At 29.2% G+C, this 27,107-nt stretch overlaps 1 protein-coding gene across 2 annotated transcripts; it reads right to left on the bottom strand.

The window, feature by feature from the left end:
• Positions 1-1,006: 1,006 nt before the first annotated feature.
• LOC113559784 (myelin regulatory factor-like protein) lies at positions 1,007-26,367 on the bottom strand. 2 transcript variants are annotated; one of them, XM_026965537.1, is made up of 21 exons: positions 26,210-26,367; positions 16,491-16,807; positions 15,256-15,352; positions 14,342-14,545; positions 14,195-14,268; positions 13,915-14,097; positions 13,629-13,790; positions 13,317-13,506; positions 12,334-12,427; positions 12,087-12,265; positions 11,205-11,418; positions 10,878-11,078; positions 8,039-8,260; positions 6,855-7,008; positions 6,064-6,208; positions 5,924-6,001; positions 5,453-5,615; positions 4,995-5,103; positions 3,880-4,072; positions 2,899-3,118; positions 1,007-2,048 (listed from the first exon to the last, which is right to left on the bottom strand). In XM_026965537.1, exons 2-21 carry the CDS (start codon positions 16,729-16,731, stop codon positions 1,959-1,961), a joined length of 3,213 nt encoding a protein of 1,070 aa, XP_026821338.1. In that variant the 5' UTR covers positions 16,732-16,807; positions 26,210-26,367; the 3' UTR covers positions 1,007-1,958. The 2 variants fall into 2 exon arrangements, with proteins under 2 accessions (XP_026821338.1, XP_026821339.1); XM_026965538.1 differs by having other exon boundaries at positions 11,214-11,418.
• Positions 26,368-27,107: the final 740 nt, after the last annotated feature.

Raw genomic sequence — 27,107 nt, 5'->3', positions numbered from 1 at the left:
ACAACCGTGTGACATACGTGAATTTAGGGGTGGGCGCCGTGTGCTAACACGCATCTCGTCCACTCCATCTAATCACAGATTTCAGTTGTAATTTATAATTTTATTTTTTGCTAACTACCTCTACTTGCTTTCGCTAATTATTTGTACGATACGTTCGAAATATTATATACTACGAAATACTACAAATAATATACGATATAATATGTTCAACGTGTGGCCTCCGTCTGTGATCGTATTGCACATCTGATTATGCTGTTGTCCCGCTGTTAAGGCAGTGCATGTCCGAATAAACTATAACCTAGTTGTCGAGTATTAAAGTCAAATCATTTAAAGATTCTAACAGCAGTATTCCGTCCGCACAAGATTCGTCAGCACAATTTAAGTACAATACAGGCATAGATAATGATATAATTACACGTTGAGAATTTTTAATTCATCATATTCGTATCATTATTCGTATCTGACCTTCTGTAAGTTAAACATGTATAATAATCGTATATTTATACCAAACCAGTCCTATCAGTTCGTCCAATTGTGACAGTACAATAGAAAATTTTAAGAACTTCATTAGAGAAAAAAAATACTCAGACTTACACTGATGACTTGCACTTTTAAAATGCTGTTTTCTGTTACTTCATACTTGTACTTTATTTATATATTGACCCACATGTACCTTGATATGCCAATACGTGCAAAATGATGCGTGCTATCTATAGACTTACTGTTGAAAATACATAAAATACATTAACAATCGTATTCTAGTAAGAGAATAAATCACAATATAATATTTATTTTGGGTTTTAATACAATATTTTATTTAAAAAAAAAAAAAAAAAAACAAAAACAGATTAAAAATGTATATATGTTTTTTTTTTATTTCCTAAAGCTACACATATTATTGTGTCCTTGTATAATAGTACTATGTCAAAAATCAATTTAGATTTTTTTTTTAAATAACAAAGAGAAAAACATGATCAAAAAAACTCAACTAAAACAACATTTTGGATTTCTCCTTTCACACAACGTAATATTATAATGCTGTTCGAAACAACAGTTTGTACATATTATATTAACCTACAGAAAAATTATTCTAAACTAAAAAATGAAAAAAAAAAATTACGTTTATAAATATCCCGAGTTCTAAAAGCCGTTCATTTCGTATGGCGACAAATATGCAAATCAACATAACAATACATTTATTATTTTAGATAAACGGCTCTTTCGCTACAACACTCAGTTTACCAATGTTCGTTTTGGTGAAATTTATTATAGGTTTATTATTACATATATATAGATTATTATGATAACAAATAAATCACAAAATTAAGAATTTTTTTTTATATGGTCAGTTGTATTGTGTGCGAACTCAAATCGATTAAAAAAAACACGCCGTTCATTTTAAATATTAAATGAGAATAGATATTATGTGTAAAAAGCGAATGTTGACTGTTATAAGACGAAAAAAAGTTGTGCGTACCGTTAGGTGTCTTAGGTACCTATAATATTACTATATAGTTTTTAATCACTAAGGTGAGTAAAAAAAAAAAACGATGTGTGAAGGTAAATAAGATAACGTATGATGTGCCTGATATGTGAAACAAAATCTCGAAATAGATCAAATTTACACGAGCCGTCTGTGACGTTTTTTTTGTTTTTTTTAATAATTACATTAATAGATAAAACGAAAACAATACCGACGAAAACGAGATAAACGAATGCTTAGATCTATGATTCCAAAAATAAGAGTCGTTACAGAATGAATATTAAAAAAGAATTCAAATTCAAAATAATATAGACTGCAATTATTTCTAATAGTTTGACAACATCCCGCGGAGGCGACCGATTAAACGGCTACGCAAATAATTATTTCCGTCTCGTTTTCAATCATTTCATCGCAATGTTTGGAGATAATATGTCGGGTAGGTACATTTACATTTTATCATTATGTTGATATTGGTTTACACGACATCGCTGAAATCCTTGTGCAGAGAGACGGTATACTCGACGACGGCTAAAGTCCGTTTATCTTCGGTTGACCTGCACGACGCCTATAAATAAAAAAATCGATCGTAAAATATCCACGAGTAGCTACATATTTGCATACCGTAAGTATGTATTTGACATAATATATTTGGAAGGAGACGTGGAATCATATTACATTACCATACACACAAATATAAGTATTCAAGAATTTAAACATTACGAAAACTTTTTTTTCTATTTTGCGAAAACTGACCGAATAGTATTTATTTGTTATGATAATAAAGTATTATGTTTATACATGCACATAAAATGAACATATATATTGATAAACATTTAAACTATTTCGCATGCAATTACATAGTTCGATCAAAAGACGTATCATATTAAACATTAATAGATATGATTGTATTCACACAAAAGTAGGTTAAAGCTTTTTTTTTTTTATTTTTTTTTTCCGATAAGTGATTTGTGAATAAAATGCATTTCAGTTACATACAAATATATTCATCATACCTACTATGATTATTACTATTAAATGTAATATGAAATTATACTTCTACAATAAATCAATTTAAATGTTTTTTCAATAAAATAATAGATTAGGACCTATCCAGTATATTTTTCATATTTTTAGTGTATTAATACAATACAATGCATTTATGATTTGTACCTTTTTTGTAATGATAATTATTTCAGAGCACAATAATGTATCATATTTTTTAATTTTTTACCTTTATTCTATGAAAAAATATAATACAGAATAAAAAGTTATGAATAGTAGTTATTTTTCACGGCCCCAAGACGTGCCATGTTCTCGTTGTATAAAGTTCTATAGTGCGCTTACTGCTTATACATTATTATGTTATACACTAAATCAAACAAACTATAGCTAAACGAGAGATGGAATTCAATTACCTTCAACCGTTCGTACGGCCATGGTTTGTACCGGACGATTACGGTTACCGATTCCGAGTCTTCGGAAACGGAATACTTGTCGGTCTGCCATTCGTATGACGTGTCTGACGGATTCCATCGGGTGCCGTTCGCCGCCCATAGACTGGTGTTCGGGTCCGACGGACAAGTCATCGACACTGACATGCTTGTCAGATAATCGTTCAAGTTGCCTTTGCTTATGCTGTAACGTGTTAGAGCATAGACTGTAATTACTAATTACTTATTACTTATTTGTATACACAAGTCAAGTATAAAATTCATATACGTGCATCAGTGACTTCGATCCATAATAATATGTAAACGTACTGTTTTGGGGGTGAGTGTTGGTGTTAGCTGTTAAATTGGTTATGGTTAGAACTTTAATCGATTTAATACTATAATATAAATTTAAATATATAATAAAATATGCTTAGTAATTTAGACCATCTCATCGAATCTTTGTTCTTGTACAATGATTCATCATATTGAATTCAAATTTAACACATTACAGTGACCTGCGCAAAGACGAGATAAACTTGATAAATTTTATAATAGAGCGATTAGATACCTAATTGCTCACTTTGTTTTCCTCGAATTATATTAAATAATTAAAATGTGTATACCATCTGAAGGAGTGTCTTATGACGGTACAAACTTTGTCAATTTAATGACATTTTAATGTAAACTTGAAAATAGTCATTAGTAGTTTATATGGGACGCATCTTATATTAGCGTAGCGGAATTTCTTATCAAAATCAGTATTGTTTTTGGAACGTCAAATAATTTTATAACCGTTATAATATTAAATATACATGTAGACGAAATGCGGTATTTTCCGTTTTCCCATAATACCGACACAAAAAACGGAAAGTCATACACCCTACGGTTACGGTACAGGTACGTACACAATGATGTATAAAACAAGTATAAACGTGTAATATTATTTATGTTTATTGGACTTGCCGATAAGACACGTTGATAAAGTAGTCAGTACGTTGTTTGGTGACCGGAAGTTGGAACCCGTACACGAACAGCGACTTGTCGCTACACTGTTGGAGCAGTTCCGACCGACTGCATTCGTCCGTCACGTTGGTTTCTGCCGTGAAGTTGCTGTAACTCCCATACACGCCGATCGTAACGTCCTTGTATACAATGTCTAAACAAAAAGTATTTTCCGATTGATTAAAAGCTGAAACGGTCCGGTCCCGAAACGACTGTGTGGCGGTATTTTCCTCATCTCTCTCCTTCATTCAACACACGATGACTTTTTGAAAATTGAATTATCACAGGAAATATTGACTCATGTATATAACCATATTCAAACCAATATAAATATTATATTTCAATCTCTAATTGCAGTAATGAATATTTTGCTACTCTACGATTTTAATGTTATTTAATAACCATATCGAACAAAAAAAGCTTTAGCTACAAAGCTCAAATTGGTGATTTTTTTTTAGAGGAAGGTGGGGGCGGGGATTGTCCTAAAAATTTGTTTAACAACTTTTAAACGATTAAGCCAATTCATTATTTCTTATGACTTAATAAAAGATTTATATTCATTTAACAAACGAGTTGGGAACAATAATTTAATTTATTCAGTAAGTGCCTAGTATGTTATCGGTATTAGGTGCCCTTGTGGTTGATCAAAGTTCAGTGGACCTTGTGATTTATACAATGAATTTGTATTTTATTTACAGTTATTTTTAGTAGGTACTATTATAACCTACTATAATTTATGTGTATCTAAAACTTACAATTTATAAAAAATAATCAAGTGTTGATTTGGTAAGATTTTCTTTAGTTTAAATTATACTTAAATAAGTTAGTGACTAGTTTTAATAATAGGGGTTTTGGAGGGCAGAGCCCTCCGCGGGTTTGATTAATCCAAAAATTATCTGAAAAATTACACAAAATACACCAATGTATAAGTGTACTAATTAAACTGCCACTACTAACTAGAACTTATAAGTAAAGTAACCGACCGTTTTTAATTATTAATAACGACTTATTCTTAATATTGATATACTAATAATATGATAAAATATAATTTCATTATATAACAAAAATAAACGTACCCACTGCACGATCGATTTTGACGATAAAACTAATAAACTCGTTGATGTTTTTGCCCTCTTCCTTTTTTTTCCCCGTGATTTTATTCATTTTCATTTTGATCTTATCGTACTATAATCAATACAAAAACCATATTTTCATCATTTAGAATGTGTATTTATATGTTCACATTCTGAACACGTCAGATATAGTTGAAAATCGGAGAAACTCATAAAATATTCGATGGTTATTTATCCATCAAACCATAGGCAAACTGGCTTAAAATATTAATAACATAATAAAAATTAAAAATAATATTATTTCGGCAACGACTAGTCATTGGCGATTGGCGTGTATAGTGGAAAACTATTATAGGCTTGTAATATAGATAAGTATATTGGGCAAAATAAATTTGGCAATTAGCTATTCAGACATGTTATAAAATGTTAATTTTGTATCTCTTATACAGGTATTATCATACTTCACAACTCCTGCTGTTCGTTACAAGTCGCCTGAGCCGCATACAAGTCAAATGTTTGTCTTTGTCGAGAAACCCGTCTATTTCCAACGGTAATTGACCAGTGTCCTTTGGCTGAATACTTTCGTGTGCTTGTATTGCATTTATATTAAACGGTTTGACGATACTATTGGGTAATAAGAAAAAAAATTAAACAATATTATTTTTTGTATTCAAATCACCTGTAGAATAATACCCGGTGAATAATAAATGTAATTAATAATAATATATTGTATACATATAAATATATAACACGTGTACAATTGACAACTGGTACCTGTCGATTCGATTATTTAATGCATTTGATTTTATTTAATATCATGTTATCATTACTGTATAGGTGAAGTTCAAATATTTACAAACTATTATTGATACGCGTTATGTAAAAAGAGATAAATAATAAAAATGTGTAAAAATTAAAAATCGAGTACTTACAGTTCATGTTCACTTGTGAATGTTATTTGATTTCTGTAATGGTGTTCCATAAAAAATAGTCCAGTTATAAAAATTAAACTGAAAATGAAGGTATTATGATGAATTGGTATTAATTGATATTAAACCGGACATTTGCTTACCAACTCGCAATAACAACAGTTAAAGATATAATTGAAATTTGCACAAATTTCCCACAGTAAACATCACTCGAATTCGTCGGTTTTAACAGTTTACGTTTTTCAACGGTAGCATCGTAATCGTTATGCTTGCTAGAGTAGGTTGTAGCTAAAATAGAAACATATAATAATACGAAAATTGAACAAAAATGTCAGACGCACTATTATGTACAACGCATTACACAAATTACTGTATTTGTTCGCAAATGCAACTCTTGATTCAATATTTCAATCAGTGCGATGCACGCGATAGCATGTGACATGTTTACATATTATATTATACGAATAATTATAAACAATGAACATTTTCAAGATTCTTAAACAAATATAAAAAATTAGATACGCTTGTCGTTAATAATATTGTGAACTTTATAATACTACTCTAATTAACTGTAATGGAAAATATAGGATTAATAGTTTTGATTTTTAATAAGTTATACAGGTTGTACCCTTATTATATATCATATGAAATTAAATAAATTCTCGAAGTTACGTGTTATCCATAAACGTAATTCGTAATATTGATATTTATACGACAAACTGGAAATTGGGACATATTAAATATCAACTCGGTTAATAATACGTAATTTTAACTAGACAAGCTAATATTACATTGTGAATCGTGTAGTTTTTTTAGTTTTTTTTTTATTATTTTATTGTTATTTTATACATTTTTCCATTAGAAAAAAAATAAATATTCAAAACCTAAATTGTCGATCTAATTTTAAATCGTGATGAATTGAATCAATACTTACTGGATAAATCCGATAGCGCTATGCCTGGATGACTATTTGCCAACAACAAACAACGCTTATGGTCCTGTTCGAGCTCACTGATCCTAGCTTCCAAGTGGCTGGTGATCTTGCTCAGCTCTTTTACGGCTCCGACGTTTTCCATGAAAATCCGATCCTGCACGTTAAAAATAAATATGTTATATAAACGTTTTACCACCGGCCCGTGGTATGTGTTGGATTTTGTATACGAGCGAATTATATAGATCCAGTGACGTTCCCATAAATCATTTAAAAGTGTTCGTTGAGTCCCCGATCATAGATATTCGATATTTTACTGATGATTATTAAGTTAGGAATACGAGTAAAATTCAACATAAATATTGTTCTATTAAATCTGTACGAAGCGAAATTTAAAGAATGAATGGTTTAAATAAATTGACAAAGTATATTTATCAAAATATCCACATTATAATATTTCATATTATTTCCGTTGCAGTTGCAATTTCAAAGTCAACTCACTCAGACAGTATTCTAAATTAACCGTCAAATCATTCAGAAGACAGACGGGACGAGCCTGGCACTGATTAATGATTTTTTTATTCATAAATTACTAAGTGTGTGGTACCAACGAAAAATGTACGTGCTATTTCCGAAACTACGCGTTGTTTCTGATGATTTTAATTTAACCTTTGATCTACCGTTAAAGAAAAAATCTTTAGTTTTGATTTTGAGTGTTTACCCATCTTGTACTATTGTCTCGAAAAATAAGCGATAAAAGAAATTATAAAAATTTAACATAATAATAGTATTTAATTATTCATTAACGAGACACATTTTTATTCAATCGTTAGTGTAAATTGTTATCCGTAAATATATGGCCAGTATAACAATATGTACAATTTTCAAAATATACTGAATAAAATTAACATAATATTATACTATTACTTATAATAAAAAAATGTCGAATGTTGATATTTTAAAAAACATTTTCCAATCTAATAGTGTAGTAGGACTTAAATTTTATTTCTGTTTTTTTTTTTCGACGAAAATAGTACGACGCTGTATGCAAGAAAAAAATTTCGTTTGGCAAAATGTTGAGATCGTGTACCGCTCGTAAGCATTATGCGGTACCTATACGCGGTGAGAACACCACTGCCATATATTATAACGATAATACGTATTGTGGTCAAATCGACGTAGCTCACTTTGTTGACGACCAAAAAGTCGTCGTACACAGTCCCGTTGGGCAGCGCTATGCCGCCGGCGTTGGTAACGGCTTCTGGCAATACGGCTTGCACCTCCTGCGCTATGATCCCGGTGTCGGCTTCCTTCAGAGACAGCCCGAACAACGATGAAAATTCCGGCTTGTAGCTAAAATGGACCACGTTTATTTTCTGCACGTTCCGCAACTGCTCGCTCGTGTCGCACTGTTTTTAAAACATATACATATGATTGCAGTTCGTATCTGTAATAATTGTAATTCTAAGGTGCCAATGAGGATATGGGTAGGTACCGATACGGCGATACACAGTATATCTTTTTCTGACTGATCTGCGATACGTTCATTTTGATAGAACGTCCACGATACATTTTGAGTCGTGTGTCGTCTCTGTATTTTACACGCACATAACATAGGAAATCTACGCGCGTACGTACCTACGGGATATTTACTACAGTTTATTTATATAGGTTATTTACCTATAATTGTCAAATTTGTAGTGGAAAATATAAACTGAGCACTTCGGTGAAGTAACGGACTAACCCTTAATAATTAATCATAATATGTCCATTGTGGTATTGTCCATTCTTATTCTTAAAACTATTTACCTAAAACTGTAAAATTCAATAACGGTGTAGGTGTTGCCATCTAGTTAATATTTAGTGAAGGTGGCTTACATCGTTTATAAACTGAATAATACGATGTATAGTTTCTATAATTCCATTGGCTCAAATATTTTAAATTTGTGGGTAGGTCCATTACTGCACTGGATTTAATTTTAAAAAGAGTTACCTATACATCCTATATATATACGTAATTATGAATTATTTTAGTGTTTATAACTCATTTTAAAATGAAAATATGAAAATATAATACTCGCTCGATTGCGGTTTACCGATCATAAGTAAATTTTATCTAATATAAACTATAAATTAACTGAAGTAAAAATCCAGTACCTATTATCCGTGTTAAATAAAGAAAACACATGCCGAAACGACGTTCTCTTAACTGAATGCATTATTCGTTTTATTAGGCAATTGTGATTAAAAATACGTAAGTATATATACTTTTAAATTAATTATTCTCTCATATTATTTTAACATTTTTCAATTATTGGATCCATTTTTTATTTTTACACAATATATATTTTTATGTTACATAACAAATCTTAAAATGTATTAAGAATAATTTGATGAATTTTACATTGATGAATACCTATTACTTTTCTTTTATATTATAATTTAAACAGCAAAATATTCAATCTTAAATTATTCATAAAAAATAATGTACCAACCATGTAAATATAGGGTATAAATAATTTTTTTTAAAAAATTGTTCACGGGTTGTTTTAAATTTTCACTAAATATTCGCTGTCTATTGATTATCTCTAGAGATATGTTTTTACATATTTTTATGCCATGGCCATTTCATAAAATTGAAATAATTTTATAACATTTCATTAAGTACAAAATTATTATTTATTATTTACAAAAAAAAAAAAATAGTATTTTTTAGAATTCTAGTCATCCTCTTTGTGTAACTACAACAAGGTCGTAACAGACAATTAATTTCCGGAGGGGTCTTATTGTTTTAAGCTAAAAAATGTTTAGGTTATTTTACAACCACATAATATAACACGAAAAAATCCCCCCTTAGGTACGGCTTTGAACTACAGTTAGTCATAACTCCAACATCTTTAAATAAAAATAAAAACATAATATATATATATTATATAATTAATCCCTTTGTCATTTTTTTTGTAAACGTTAAAAAAACATTTGTGTGTAAAAGTTACTTAAATACAATGATTAAATTATTTAAAATGCAATATTAACTTAATTTTAAATAAATATAATTTACATTTATCAATGTAATATCGTTTTATGGTATTAAATATGTCATAAATAATTGTTAATAATAATAGCTATACAAAGTAAATATTATCATACAGTACACAAGTCATAACGTGGATGGCGGCATTTTAAAAACAATCATGCGATGTCAAGTGGAGACACCATTTCATGAAATGTATTACTATTTCGCGAATATTGTGAAAAACCCGTTTTCATCAAAACAACAATTTTATGAAGTGGTTACGATGTATACATCATGACTTCACAAGATTTAAAACTGATATAAGTAATACAACTACCTGTGGTATGAATTAAAATTATAAATATTTTTCTCCCAAATTACATATTATTTTTTTAAACGAATCTATATCAGATATTTTTCCTTCCAAACTCCACCTGGGCTGTCAGTATAACATATATATCTAAGGTACCCTCACTGTCTTACCACACCTATTATACTTTATCTAACGAACACCATTCAAATCTTCGCAAATGGAGTTGGTAGGTACAAATTATAACGATGGATTAATATAATAGTAATAGGATTTTAAAATTAATCAAGACTGCCGGAAATATTTACAAATATTTGACCAATGGCTGCTGTAAATAGTTGAATACATAAAGCACATTATTTATACTCATACTATTATAACAGTACCTATGGTTTATGGTTTATAATATCATAATTTATGTCAACTTCATTACGTAAGAATCACCTATAACCAATTAAATAACGAGATCAAACAATATGATATTATTTTTGGGTTTTATGTTATTTTATTAATATTTCAAGATTTAACATTTTTAAAAAATAAAGTGATAAATCTGTGAACTGAGCGAAGAAAAACTACTAAGAAGTTTTCATTACTTCTATGACATAATATAATACGTCGAAATGATATGGGTTGATCAGTATTTCGCCACGAGGAAAAAATCGAAACGCTATTTGCGCCTATATCGTTTGGAACTCACTTTTTGTATGTGTTGTTTGATCCTGATGTCTGACGGTTGAATTATGTGTCCCGTAAGCTTGACGTTTCCGTGCACGACCAGCGCCTCGTCCGGTCGGTCCGTGTTGATGCCCACCTTGCCGGTGTGCACAATCGACTCTGGTGTGGTGCCCCGTTGCCAACACAGCTCCGCGTCGCTCTCGAACTGGCCCGGATTCGAAGCCTTTGGTGATAGAAAGAAAACAAGAAAAAAAATGCCACTGGCCGCCGTACACATTTCGAAACGCCATTTCCCGTCGCGGCGGGTCGTAAGCGACATATAATATTATAATCAGTCTAGCATAATTACTTGGATTACCCTGACAATTATCCGCTCGGACGCGTACGAGACGATCGGATAGTCGTGGTCGTTGATGCAGTGCGCGTGCAGGCCCACCACCAGGTAAAAATACCTCTGGTCCGGATTCGGCTTTCCTTTTTTCCTCATGTTGTTGCACGTAGTCTCGCTGAAATGCAACCGGCCCACCGTCACCTTGGACACTTGTTCTTCGCGTAAGTCCAGCCTATCACAACAATAAGCACATAAACATTAGTATGGCACAAATAGGTTTTACAATAATTTATTAGTCTACCAGTAATGACAGTAATGTGAACATGCAGGGGAGAGGCTTCTACAAACATTTTAAATCTCTTATTTGAAATTATTTCAGAAATAAACGAACAATATTTAAAAATCAATGTAGTCAACTGCTATTCAGTAATAGAGCAAAGAATGTATTATATTTTAATATTGTCTATCCAACAATAATTTACGTTTCCTATATGAGATTTCTGTGGTTAGAATTTAGTCGACTCGTGTTATGCGTGTTATCATTATTATTACTTATAAGTTTCATAGTATAAATCCTTAAATTGTTGGTACATCTATAATATCAGACTAAATACATCTCATAAACATTTAAAATACTATTTTCAATTGAGTCTATCGACTAAATCGGTATGAATTTTATAATTATATTTCGATTATCTTTAATAATATTATTTAGTGATCGCTATACGTGTAACGCAAAATATACTGTAATAGTAAATTTGGTTAGCTTATCCTATATAAGTAATGCGAAGATATTTTTAAATTGTTTAAACTTTAAACTTAATAATTTTCTCGATTTATTATCTTACATAGGTATATAAAACGAATAATGTTAGAATATCAATAGTTGTTTATACTTACAAGACTGGGTGAAATGCTTTTTTGCTTCTATCACTTTGAGACTGTTCTACTTTAATTGTTTGACCAGGTGATTCGACTTTAACACCGTAAAAGTGTAAATGAAAACTGCCAACTTTATGGATTCCTTCCGTAGTTCTGACGAACTGTGCGTCACCTTGTAGTTGTGTATGACATGTAATCTGAATAGTAAATTCATGTTTCAGTTTAAAACTGTTACAAAAAAAATTCTTTAAAATATAATATTTACCTGAAAATGATTTTTCTTTTGACAAACAAATGCGTCGTCAACGTTTGAAAAATTAAAGCCTTTATCTGCATCTACTCGATAATGTGGTACTGGCCTAAAAAATATTTTTAAATAAACATAATTATCTATAGTATGAGAATAGGGCAGTGGTAAACCCTCCTAATTGTATGATAAACTTTCCTGAATTTTAAGTAACTAAGAATATAAAATATAAAAGTACTTCTGATTTATTATTTTTATATTATTTACTATAATTTATAAAATGTATTTTATATACTTAGTTTATTCATATTATTATAAACAATAAATCTCTTTCTATATAAATGAAGTTATTATAGACCTAAAAGAGTTTATATGTGCCCGACGCCCGTAGGGTAGTATTAAAGTAGACCCGGGAGAATTTATCACCAGAAAAGTTTACAACCGTCTTACAAGGTTACAAATAATATTATCTTTCTTCTATTCGTTTTATTCTAATTTACATCAATCATACAGTCCCAGAAATTTTATTCTTACACAAAAGTATTTTTCGTGTACAATGGTCTTAGTTACTCGATTTTCTCTATATATTTTACATGAAAAAACCACATAGAACTAAAATATGTATTTGTTCTAAATACAAAATGTATATTTTATATTTTAAGTGAAGCAATATTGTATAAATTTTACAATGAAATAAGATTTTTTTTCTATTGTTTTGATATGTAAATTTAAAAAAAATTATACTCTTTTAGGATTTTTAAAATAATTTTTCGAAGGTTTTTTCGATTTTAATAAAGGTTTTAAAATACTGCCAGTGTTGAACTATAACCATAATAAGACCACGAAAGATAAAAAAATAATAGTTATTGCTATAAACTATATCCTTTGAAATAAAAATCGCATATAGTTAAATGTATACATATACGTGCAAAGTTTTTTACGGGGAATAATATAATAATGACAATCGTACAAAATATTCGTTTAACAATGAATATACGTACAGTTCCTTTAAAGAGTGATCGCATAACGTGTTCCACGACGATTCTTGAAATGGTTGGAAACGGATACACTGAAAACTCGTGTCGTTATACAGACCCGACTCGCAGCTATCCTGGTACGTGTAACTGTCTTCGCTACAAACCGATCTTCCCGACGGCGACACGTGAGTGATTGGTTTTTTACCGCAATTTTCTAAGCATAACGCAAACAATATGCATAAGATGCAAACGTCGTAGTCGATCGTTTTTATTATAATAGCTTATTATAGTCGAAAACGGTTGACTGTGTGACTATGTAATTGTTTAATTATTTACCAGTTTCTTTTTTGACGCGGACGTTGCTACCGCCGGTGTTTCCTCCAACGATGTCCGCACAAAGTTTTCGCTTCTTCTCCGAGACAGTTACGTTTAACAAGTCCGTGTATTCGGGCTCGGGTATTTCTATTGCCCTAGCGTTAGGCGGCATTTGATTAAAATCTGAAAACGTCAACGACGACAAATGGACATTTTATAACGAAAACGTAAATACTAATTATTATTGACCGCTTTAGGCGTCAGATTGAAAACCGACTTCCAAACTATACAATTTAGTCGTACCAACCTAAATGTGTGACGTGAGACGACGATCCTGGTTGATTTATCATCAACGGTTGAACAGACAACGGGTGTGGGATTTTAGCGACTACGGGTTGTTTTTGATAGAGCCCGGTGGTGCCGCCGGGGTTCATCGGCATTTGACCCTTATTGGCCGAAATGAGACATTGCAAATTCGGCGTTCTTCGGTCTAGAAATCGGAAAAAATACGACAATGCTTTTCAGTTTTTGGAAACAAGAGTTTGCAACGGTAAACGGAAGAAATCGAATAAAATCGTATGTCTTACGCGGTGATTGGCCAACGCCGTCGGCCGGCGAATACGGTGGTTCGGAGTCCGGTGGACTTTCTGGTAAGTTGTGCCTGCGCGAAGGAATACAAAAAAAAAAAAAAAAAATAGTACATTTTCGTGAATGCGTATAAAAACTGACCGAACCTGTTGGTGTAATTGTGTGACTTATCCTTGATTGGCTTACTAGGCAAACCGGCGTTGGGTAAAACAGTGTTAGCGTGGAACGACAAGTCGGCGATTGGCGGTATCGACGCGTTTTTCAAGAAGAGCTGAGGCTGTTCTTGTTGGTACGGTGTATTTATTCGAACCATCACGTGATCGTTTTGGTCGACGGTTTCGTGGAAGAATCTTTGAAAACAAAAATCAGACATCAAGAGAAAATAATTTTAACACGATTGCTCATTATTTACGCCGGGGATGATAATATTATACTCAGTATAAGTGAGTATAACTATAGCCTGCAATCGATTTTTTAGGTTTTTTTAATATATATATATATAATATACTAGGTAAGCAATTATTTATATCGGTCATAATTAATTCTTATTCTTTTTCTAACACTACATATTTAATGTACAATCATAATAGTTAGGGTCAGATCTAGGGATAAAATTCTAACTAATAATTAATCAAAACACGTTAGTCGTGTATCAACTTGCTAATATTGAACTGATATAAGTTGAATACCACGCTGACGCTAAATTTATTATTTGATGTATTTTTATAATCCAAATTATTATTATTATTATTTGTAATCATTCGTTCATATGGTAGGCTTATAAATGATATAATAACGATAATTTATTACGTTTATTATTTATTCAATGAATATTTTATCAGAATTACCTATTTGTTTTAATTTAAAAGTATCACCTGCTATCATCACCTTATTGTAACGTAAGATAATTTGTATTTAAATATTATTGATTTGTCGTATCGACATAATGGCACACTACTCATATTAAGCATGCATAGAATTATAAAACGTTATATAATCAATATAATATATAATATAAACTATTTACTATGTATATAATATATGCATTATTTATACTTACTGATTAGCTTCTGTGTTGTTATTTTGAATGAACTCGTCAGTCAAATGACTGAAATCCAATGCTTCGTTATCAATACCACCTACAAAATCACTCCTATCTGTAAAAAAAAAATTACACATAACATATAAAGAGTGAACAAAAAATAGCTACTGCTGTGCTGTGTTGTAGGTGTCGATTGCACATCGGTATTGAATAATTCATTGATATAATAATTCAGTTTTATTTTTATTTTTATATAATCACACAACAAAAAATTAAAAAATATAATGTGAGTATAACTTTTTTTCTAAGCATTAGTAATGGCAAGTAAAGTAGGTAGTTATATTTTAAAGGATTATAAGTTGATACTTTAAATTTAAATTAATAAAACTTAAAATTTATTATATTATAGTAAGTAATAAGTAGTAAATATTTGTTAATATTCGATGTTCATTCACTGAGGTTAATAAAAAAAAAATTAAAATCATGTACGAAAATATCTCTGATGATTATTAAATGATTATAATTATAGTCAATATTCATTGAAAATAAATTTGTGAATCATAAATTGTTTTAATAATTTAGTCAATAAGTAATATTGCGATAATAAAATAAAATTAACTGTTCAATTGTAAACAATTAAGTCATAATAATCATAAAAATTTTGGATATATAGTCAGATATAATAAATTATATAAAGATTATACTTATGAGTGAAATTAAGAATTCAAAAATGTATTCATATTTAATATTTATGAAGTAATTAAAATTATACGGTTTAAATTTAATACGCGTTTTAAAAATGTAGTATTCAAAATTTCTAACTATAAAAAAAGTTATTGTCAAAAATTGTATAATCCTAATACTTATATTATATATTTTGTGTATAGTAATCGTATATACTTTCCATTTAAGAACTATAAATGATACTTATAATTAGTAATTTTAGGTAGGTTTAAAAATTAATTATCGTTATTAAATGATTAATCATTGACCACTGTGGTATGTTTACAAATTATATGATATAAATAAATAAATAAAATAATAATAATAACAATAATAATAATAATATATATATTTATTTTAATGTACCCACCCATAATATTAGTTGTTTATTAATAATTTTAATTTAATTATTAATTTGATTTTTTATTAAATGACCCGTGTATAATTTCTTCATTTAAAAAATGGTCTTGAACAATTTTGGCAACTTATTAAAATATTTAGAGTTTAATAAAATAATAATATACACTTACTATGCATGAGATGAAGTTTCCTGGGTTCATTTGAATGTATCCGGCTCGCTCCATAATCTTTTTCCAGAGGACTTGTAATATCAGGTAAAGTTTGATTTTGTATGGCTTGGGTGCTGGACTCATTCGAGAGTATTAATATTTGACCCGAGTGCGGTCCTTGAACATTACAATTCAACAGACTTGTTTCACTGCCTAAACCTTGATCGTCAGTGTTAGACACCAGCGTCCACGTGTACTCCATACTGTTTAAAGTTTTTAGATCACTGACCGGTTAAAACCAGAATTGAAGAGCAACAAACGAACTGGTCAACAGGCATCTGAAAAATATGTAAGTAGTTTTACATCGGTTGCGAAAAAGAAACGACTTGAACCTTGGAAAAATATAGAACGACTGCCTATAATAATATTTTAACAAGCCTATTTCCTATCCCCAGAGTCAACCTATTTACTGATTCATAAGCCAAAATAACACCATCATACGAGATTTTAACGAAACTAATTTTATGAAGCAATACAGCTGGCACATTCATCAATATCGAAGTACAAAACGCCCTCTCTTAAATCTAAAACACAGGTAGTTAAAATACATTTTTTGTTCAAAATAAATATATTTCATTTGACTAATAATTATTATTAAAATTAAAATTAATGTTTATTTATCTATTACGTTTTTATTTCATTCAATTGATTTGTTTTTTATCGTTTCTTTTTAAATCGAACAAATATGCAATGATTTCGATCTAATTTAACTTTGGTCTCATTTTTCCGATCTAGGATAAATGGATGTAGCCTATGATGTAGCCGTTTGGACAAGGTGTCAATTATTAAGTATATTTTGTTATTTATTATAATATGTCATAAATATACTATAATAAAATATCTAAACGAATTATTTATTACATAAAATATTAAAATTATAAATAAAATTTTAAAACATTTTTTAACTATAATAGCGTATATCAATAATTTAAATATAATATCAAAAATAGTTTTTTATACTAATTATATTTATTGTAATATGTTAAAAATGTATAAAAAGTATTTTTTAAAAAATTCAATGTCAAAAATATCATTTAGTACTTCTACGAGAATAACGTAAACTTGAGTAAAAATTGTTGGTAATACTTTAAATTTCCATTCGCAAAAACTAAAATTTTAAAAAATGTAATATTTCTAAACTTTGGGGTTTTCCAAAAATTGAAGTTTTATTTTTAATAGGTCCATTATAGTCTAATGAATAATCTTCCAATATGTCTTTGAACTGCGAGTAAACTTTGTATGTATTTGGCATCTCAAGTTTCATCAAATCCATAAAATCCTTGAATTTCATTAAAATTTAGCAGTGTCAGAGTCGTGAGTATACGTTTGAGAATAATCAAGTCAATTTGACTAGTATGCGTACTAACCTTACATTATTTTTTAAATCTACATCATCAAAACCATTTTAGAAATAAATTTTAAATATATTTATTAATTGATTTATACATATTATTTTTACGTACAATTATACCCACAGTCTAAGGCTTCAACAGCAAGTCTTCTAACATTTTTCAATTCATATTTTTTTGTTTTAATACGCGTAACTATAATAACAAAAAATCTATTTAGTTACCATTATTTTCATCTTAATGAAAAGTTATCTTTGAAATTTGAATCCAAGAAATTGTTTATTTGTACTATCTTTAATCATATTAAATTTTATTTAAATCTTCTCATTATCTATTGGTGAAATTCTCACATCACGATTCACGGTTAATCAAAATAAAAAATAACTCATCTAAATGCAATGATTGTGGATAAAACTAGTAACGAAATTTAAAGTTATTTATTCATATTGAGAAAATCGTCAACATTTAATTATGTTAAAATAACACCCATTTGTATAATATATGAAGAACAATTTTTTTTACACCCTTCAAACAAACAGACTAGTAAATTATTTATTTATATTTATAGCAATGTGTACGCATTCAATGAACACAGACGATCAATCGACATAACACGCATTCTCGGAATTAAATCATTAATACTTTACAAAAATTCAGAAAATATATTCCAGGTTGCTTAATTATATTATTTATCTATTTAACCATCGACGTAGGAAATGACTGTAATATTGTACATATTATTATAAGCTTAAAATATTTTAAACCACTATATTTTGTGTCTCTCGGGAAACATTCGAGTATTACTTTTAAAAGTTATACAGTGTGCACAATATATTTAAAATACGAGTGTATAGCTATTTTAATTTTTAATAATAATATATTGAAAAAAAACGTCTATGGAACAATATAGACATTTTTTGATTTCAATATTGTTTTTATTATTATTTTCTATTATGCATTTACGCTTATATTATATATATATTTCGATTCTAAATAAGAAACTAAAGGAAACTTTTATAAATGTTTGCTCTATTATTTTGTACAACTAATAAAACCTTCATAATATAGTATATTATAAGTTTTATTACTATATTATGGACTTATGAAAGTATATACCAAAAACTTTTTTTTAGATATCTCTTAAAATTCAAAACTCGTATAAGTCAAATAATTTTGTAGCTTTGCTGTTGTTGATATTTAACGATATTTACATTAAAAAAAAAAAAATAATATAGCCAGTTTATAATGCATTTTTAAGTAAAAACTTTGCATTTAGTATAATAATGTTGGCTCTTTCCATACAAAATAACAATACTTTTAAATTTAAAATATTGTTACTCATAATGATTTTGGTTTTCGTAGAAAATTCTTATTTTCTACTTTTTATATAGGTACCTTCTAATAATTATATAAGTCGCATAAATTGACATAGTATATATTATATTATATGTTTATATTTGAGCAATTTATAAAATTAAATAATGAGTTAAAATAAAGTTTTTTATGTCACGATAAAATGTTCGATTTCCACCTATGAAACACATTTTTATTACTTAACAGTCTGAACGCTATTTTAAAAATGTTGACATATTATTTATACAATACAATTACAGATAATATTTAATTTAAATTATAGTTTAAACATATTATTATACACTGATTTTTATGATAGTTATTTTCAATTGTATATCATACATATTTAATTAAACACAAATAACAAATAATTTAAAACATATGTACTTAATAATTTGTATAATTTATTAATGCTGCTTAGTGTTTAATTTAAGTTGAGGATAAATATTTGTATTTAATCTTTTTTTCTGGATTGATCAATTTTATAGTCAATTATTTAGTATTTTAGTATCTTTTAACATTAAAGAATCTTGATAATGGTTAAAATAAAATTTGTTTCAATCGTTATCAAAATATTCAAATATATATTTTTTATTTTATTACAACATAGTTATTAATTATTTGAAGTTATCGATTATACAAAATATCATAATGTTATGAATTCTTTACTATATATGTTTAAATAATTATAGACACACAACTTTATAATAGTTTATTGATTATCATAAATTCCAGCTTCATTAACTAACTTTTCATTTCAGATTGATTACAATTAATTTAAGATGAACAAAATACGTTTTCATTATTAAAATTCGATTACGATATTTATTATTTATATAATTTTTAAAAAAACATTAATAATTTTGAGTGCTTTCATCTCTATGAATATTTTTATACTTATATATTTATAGTAGAAGTAGTTAGTATAAAACTGTTTATATATTATTTTGCATTTTAAATTTAAAAATACGAAAAAATAAATTATATTCTTTATATAGTATTTCATGTTATAAGCGTTTATAATTACAAATCTAATGTATTATATAATTTCCACGTATTTTTAACGGTTTTCTAAAATTAAAATTCTTTTAGAGCAAAGCAATAATTAGAAAACAATTTATTTTTACCACTTTTTTTCTTGATAAGCAATTAAACGTACTTTAAATAAGTTGAAGTGTGTTTTCAATAGACATCAACACGCAATAACTATTGAGTAGCTGCTTTTACCTTGTTACTTGGTGGTAGTATATTCAAATTCGATCAAACATTTTACAACTTATTTATGTGGCTAGGAAATTAAATAAAAAATATAACTAAGATTAAATTACAATAATATTTTACATTTTATACTATAACAAAAATAATTTTATAAAGCAAAATAATAATATTACAAGTATTAAAAATCCGTAGAAAATGGGATTCGTTCTGCTATACACTATATTATAGTAAAGTGAACGTAACTCACCATTGAGTTTGTTGTAATAATAGGATAGGTATGTTAAAGTTGGGTTTAATGATAAATCATTACTAATGAAAAATGTTTCTAAACGAGATTTATTTCTAAGAATTTTTTTTTAAATATTTTCTAATTTATTTATATTACTATTAGTAATACGCGGTAGGTAGAATTAATTTTTACCAAAAACGTGTATATCTTAACACTTGACATTATGTCGTATATTATATTTATTATATTCATAGTCAATAGGTACTGACATACCCTAAGGCCTAAAAGCTAGAATAATTTAAATAGATACAATATGGTAAAAATGGCTTAAATTAGATTAAATATTTTGAAAATTATATTAGAAAATGTTAATTTAAGGCTTAATAACTATAACTATAGTAGAATGTTTCAACTTTAAAATGTCTATATTAACATTTTTGAAATAACAGTCTAAAAAGAATAAGTTTTAGAATAAATCGCCATTTAACGTTTGAATATCCATTTTGTCAAAATTTGAATTTCACACACTCTAAACAACGGATGAGGTCCTACGCAAAACTATTTTCAGGGTAGAAAAACTTACGAAGAATCGAAGAATCATGTAATACATTTTTGAGATTTAGATCTTGAGGTTAAGATTTTTATGAATTTTTAATTACAAAATAGTTAGGTAATTTTCGTAATTTTGATGAATTTAATGAATACAGAAATTTATTATGAACCCAATTTTTACGTATGCTTATCAATTATTGTTATATAATAGATAAATTAATTTATTAATAATTATATCGAAAACGATTAATACGAGTACTGTGTATATTATATATCCATTATAATTTAATGTCGGTTCAAGTTATCATTAAATTGACAGAACCTAATGCCGACACAACAGTTAAACGACATTTTAAACGGATAGCAGATTATAGTGGAAAACCAAAAGTGCCAATTACAAAAAGGCCACTAGTCAGCCACCAAAATATCAAACACACGCTTAATAGTTAATACGTGTTATTTACAAAATGAAAAAAAAAATCTTTTAAGCTTAATTTATAATAACTTAAGTATTTCAAGTTCATTGGTGCTTACGATTTATTGTAAGCTTGGTAATACCACGCTAAAGCTTCATGACCTAAATTTACATGACCTAACCTTTGAATATATCCTCGTGTGTATCATGCGCGTGCATATATATTTACACATCAGTAAATAAACTATTGTACCAAACTTATAAATTATATATCGCATTTACTTCCAGGAAATTCCGATCTTTGTGAAATTGACAAGTTTATACCTTATATTATGTAAAAGACTGTGAAATTGGAGCATTATTATGTGTCAGTTATGTGGCATTACCCCTATCACTACATGTGTTTTCACGTGAATATAAATATATTATTTCGTCCCTGAAAATCGACTGAATGTAATTTTTAGGGAAAATATTTAAAATATAAACACTTTTAAAGATGATCTATATATAGCATAGAAGTATAAAATATTTTTTTATTCTTAAATGTTTTATTGTTTTTTTATGATTAGTAAATTTATATTATTATATTCAAAAACTTATACAGTTAAGGTGAAGATGTATGGATTAAATCAATTTTCTTTACTTTTACTTAATTTTTATTAGTATTTAAGGCTGAATTATGAGAGGGCACCATTTTATACTTTGCCTCCAGTAAGCAATATACCCGGGCGTTCCTGCACTGTATGGTATGGTAATGTTTCCCAACCTCAATAGAAATTTTTTTTTTTAATGTCTGACACGGTGTTTTTATTTTTAGTTAATGTATTTTAAATGCATATCTACTGTTCTAAACTTGATTTTTTTGTTGAAATTTTTTTTTAATTTTTTTGACCTATTTCTATGAATATGACAAAAAAAGTTTTTAAATTGTTCGTTTCTTATTTAATCGCACGCAATTACATGAAAAGTGAAATAACTTTTTTTTTTTGAATTTAACATAAGCCATTTTTTTTAACTAGTAAATATTTAATTAATTTAATAATTATATAATGTCTTCGGAAATAAAAAAAAACCTAAAAGTGCATCTTTTTGAGAAATTTTTGGGGCTTTTAGGTATTAAATTCACTTTTTAAACATTAAAATCATTGGCCTAATTTTTAGCTTAATTAATTTCGGAAGTACTTGATATCCACATGTTCACATGACCACATGCATAGGGAAGATAATTGAAGAAAATACAAGGTCCGAGAGCCAAAGACTTTATTTGTTTTGAAAATATATAGATAGGTAGATATAGTATAATATATTATGTAGGTATTTGATGCGATTATTTGAAAAGCGACGGAATATAAACCAGTCGGACAGTCGTGACAATAATTATTATTGTTATCGTTCTGTACAGTTAAATCAATTAAATATTATTGTAGTGTAATATTTATTAATATTAAAGTGATATCGTATACAATAAAAAATTACCGTTTGACCGTGAAATTTACAGTATGGTTTACTCACGATTTATCATAATATATTTTACGTACAAATATACAATACATTGTGTATGTATTATACCTATATAGGTTACATAATCCTACCGACATGCGCTTCGGTCGTTTGGCGTAGTTACCCGCTACCCATCATCGTGTATAGCTGAAACGATTTGTGCGCGTATCGCAACAATGACTATTATTATAAACTATTCGAGAACATGTAAAAAACAGAAAAAAAAGATAAAAAAAAAGACTCTTCAACCGAACGTCATACTTATCGGATATGTCGTATACTTTTGCCGGCGGCGCGGCGACGTGTTTTTTACCCCGCACGCGCGCGTTCACGGCCGGGAAAATAGGTTTCACGTCGTATACATATATATATATATATATATATAGTCGCATTACATTGTTATTATTATTCTAGCGATTCGCTTTGCGTATCCCGTCGTAATAATGTACGTAATATTATTATTATATAGGTAGCGTATAGGTATAACATCATCGCCCGTTGCCATAGATGCGACCGTTTATCATCATCAATAACAAACACGTTTGGTCATTAAATGGTTCGTTGTCGTACACACACACACACACACACACACACACGCACGCGCATAATATAATATGTATATATATATATATATATTTATGATATTATTGTGTGTATTACCTACATCACGACACTACGACGTAAATCGTAGGCGGGCAACGCACGAAACGATGGTGGACAAATAAAAACACTGCGACGACTCGAACTCTTTGCCGTGTACTATTTTGTTGGTTTGGTGTATAGTTAGTACACGAATCGCATGCGCCTAAAATATGAATAATACAAATAAATAGAAATAAGCCCTCTCCTGGATGTTAAGCAAAAACTACTGTTTCGAGTCAAATAAAAAAAAAAAATTTATCGTCTCGACACAGCTACCCCCTCGGTCACCGAAATTACGAACCCCCTCAATAGTGCCCCGGATAAATACTACCCATAATAATAATAACAATATTACTACACAAGCGCCTATATAGTTATTACACAAACCGAGATCGTCTTTTATCGTCAACTTTTTTTCCCAATAGAAGTTTACTTTATATAGGCGCATGATGTACACCATACGACCTGGGACTCATCCATTTAAACACACGAAATGAGCCCGAACCGAGACAACGGACGCGTTTCATAAAAAATGAATGCCTACCTATCGAGAGCACCGTCAGCTACGGTCTTTTAAGGTATTCGGACTGATGGATACTCGCCGTAAAGTGTACAATTATTTGGTGTACATACTATACACTGTATTATAATTTATAGCGAAGCAGAACAAGGTGTTTAGGTATTAGGTATATGATTATTAACCGAGTTGAGTTACGAAATAGAAAATTTTCAAATTATTAGCTTACTTTTTATAAATCGGTTCTGTTAAGATCTTTTAGATACTTGTAAATATCGTTTATTAGTTTTGTAAAATATTTTGGTAAATCTATTTAAATAAGTACTCATACTTGTATAGTACTTAGAATACTTTTTTAAATTAAGCATTTGAAAAGTATTTCATATACAGCTTTGAACATATTTATATTTAATAATCCAATACTTTTATGTAAATACTTTTCAAAATTTAAAAGAATTATTCATTAGATTTCAGATTGATTTTTTATTTTTTCGATAGTCATTATATTATTTAATTTATAGTTAACATTTTATTTGGATATTTTTTTAGTTTGCATTTCATTGATAACCATTTCATTATTTAATTGATACTTAAGTATTTAGAATTAAAAAATAACTTTTTTTTTCGTTTTTCAGAATAAAACGAAGTAGGTAATGATACTTAAATTTAAACGTATCATTACAGTTTTAAATCGATAATAACTAATATTATAAAATCAATTTTCCTATGTATAATTAAACAAGTAAAAGTATTTAAACGTGTGCTAAGAACTATACCTATTTCATATTTGTATTTTGTTTTTTTGAATGGATAGATGCCTATTTTTTTATCAGTATTTAAGTACAATTTTATAAGTATTTTTTTAAAACCATGACGTTTATAAACTAAAATGAAACGATAGCGTTATATTTCGTTAGTACAGTGCCGGTAGCCAGTGGTTGGTTAAATATACATTTAATACAAAATACCTAATAATATATTATAATTTATAATAACATGGTCATAATATTATGTAGATATTTCGCTAGCGACTTTGGCCTAAGTGTATAGCCCAACCTATATAGGTACACGCGAAGTAAAAAAACACATATAACGACGTTCGCGCGCACCGCACGTGTGCACATAATATCTGGTCGGGATTCCTTAGCAAACTTATCTCCACGCCCGTTGAAATAATTGTTTTCTTCTATCCCGCTGGCGAGTCTAGTTTACACCGTCCCGATCTGCGGAGTCACTCTACGCGTGTACATTAATTATTAACCGTCAAGATATTATATTTTGTGTCAAGTCGCGCCACATGCACGCGCCTGCTGCAGTGACCGAAACGACCAGGACGAAACCGGAACATAATATATTATGTATTATTATTATTATTATTATAGGCATAGTCGTATTATTATACTGCTTGTCCTTCCCATCACACCTTATTTTATACATAATATATTATATTATAAGCTGCACCGACGCGCAGTGGCTGTATTATGCTGGGCGCGTGCGCGAAACATTGTTCGCAGCCGATGCATTCCTTCCCAGTATTTTACTAAACTCATTTTTTTTTTTTTATGATTAAAACAAGACTATGTCATTATGTTTTCTTAGTTTTCAATATCGAAATAAGGCCGCGTGCACGTCAGCGCTATGCCTGTATTATATGCCGCCCGCGATTGCCGCATATAAGACCGTTTGATGTTATATTATGTTGGTATAGGCGGACGTAAAACTTATAACAGTACAAATATTATAATATTCGATTCCAAGGACACGTCATATTATAATATTACGTACGTATAATATGTATATCGACACGTACGCGGCGTGTCGTCTGCAGCAGCCAGGATAACCGTTTTTTTACGGTTCCCAAATACATCGACGACATAATATACACGGCATAGCTGATAGTCTTACCGTTTGGTTTTTGAAATGTCCGGTATTCAAGTCACCGGTCCCGCACGCCGGCAGACGTTCGAAATAGGAACGGCATCGTTGTGTGTGTACGTGTTAGGTAGATAGATAATAGTGATTAAAACAGGACGGATTTTAAAGTCCGAACGTACGTCGCGAAAGAAAGAATAAAATATATATGTATTATGAATTAAAAAATATAAGCATGTGGTTTCGAAAAAGACGTGTTAAACTTACGAAAAAACCGCGCGACGCGACCACAACGGCATTACAATATATTATTGTAACGATAACGCACGTAATATTATAGTAATATTAACACATTCACGACGTTTTATTTAATTGCTACAAATTATTATAATATCGCTAATATTATTACTGTGTGAAACGTAACGAATATAATACGACGGCGTCGACGGCAGCGTCGATTGTGCGGCGATATTATGATAATACAATAAACGCGTATTACAACAATAATATTATATCGTGCGATAGGTGTTTTTTATTATTACTATTTAGATCGCGTTTGACGACAAACAGAACGTTCTGCGGTGTCGCGTCGCGTAAACACAGTGCACGCGCGTAGTTCGATAACGGTGAATCCGCCCCTATACCTGATTCGGCAGCGCATCACGACCGCGGCGGCGGCGAGCTTTCCCTATCAACCGATTTCTGTTATTTATTTATTTATTTTCCCCCGTTTCTGCGGCATGTTGACGACGACGACGACTGCTACTACTACTACTACTACTACTACGGTGACTACGATTTTATTATTACAATTTTTTTTTTTTTTAAATATATAGGGTTATTCAAAAATACGATTCTTTCGATTCCAAATAGGTATACGCTTATCATAGTTTTGATTTTTAGTTTCGTAGTAATTATTGTTATATTGCAA

The sequence above is a fragment of the Rhopalosiphum maidis genome, chromosome 3, assembly GCF_003676215.2.
Source record: "Rhopalosiphum maidis isolate BTI-1 chromosome 3, ASM367621v3, whole genome shotgun sequence".
Taxonomy (NCBI): domain Eukaryota; kingdom Metazoa; phylum Arthropoda; class Insecta; order Hemiptera; family Aphididae; genus Rhopalosiphum; species Rhopalosiphum maidis.
Note: the sequence above shows the minus strand (reverse complement) of the source record. Positions and strands in the feature narration are given on the sequence as shown.

Excerpts from the sequence above, each read along its gene's own strand:
- LOC113559784 (XM_026965537.1), bottom strand. The coding sequence starts at position 16,731 with ATGGAGTACACGTGGACGCTGGTGTCTAACACTGACGATCAAGGTTTA. Across the intron at positions 14,546-15,255 it reads AACAACACAGAAGCTAATCA|ATTCTTCCACGAAACCGTCG; the intron begins GTAAGTATAAAT and ends TTGTTTTCAAAG. Across the intron at positions 12,266-12,333 it reads AAAAGAAAAATCATTTTCAG|ATTACATGTCATACACAACT; the intron begins GTAAATATTATA and ends TTTACTATTCAG.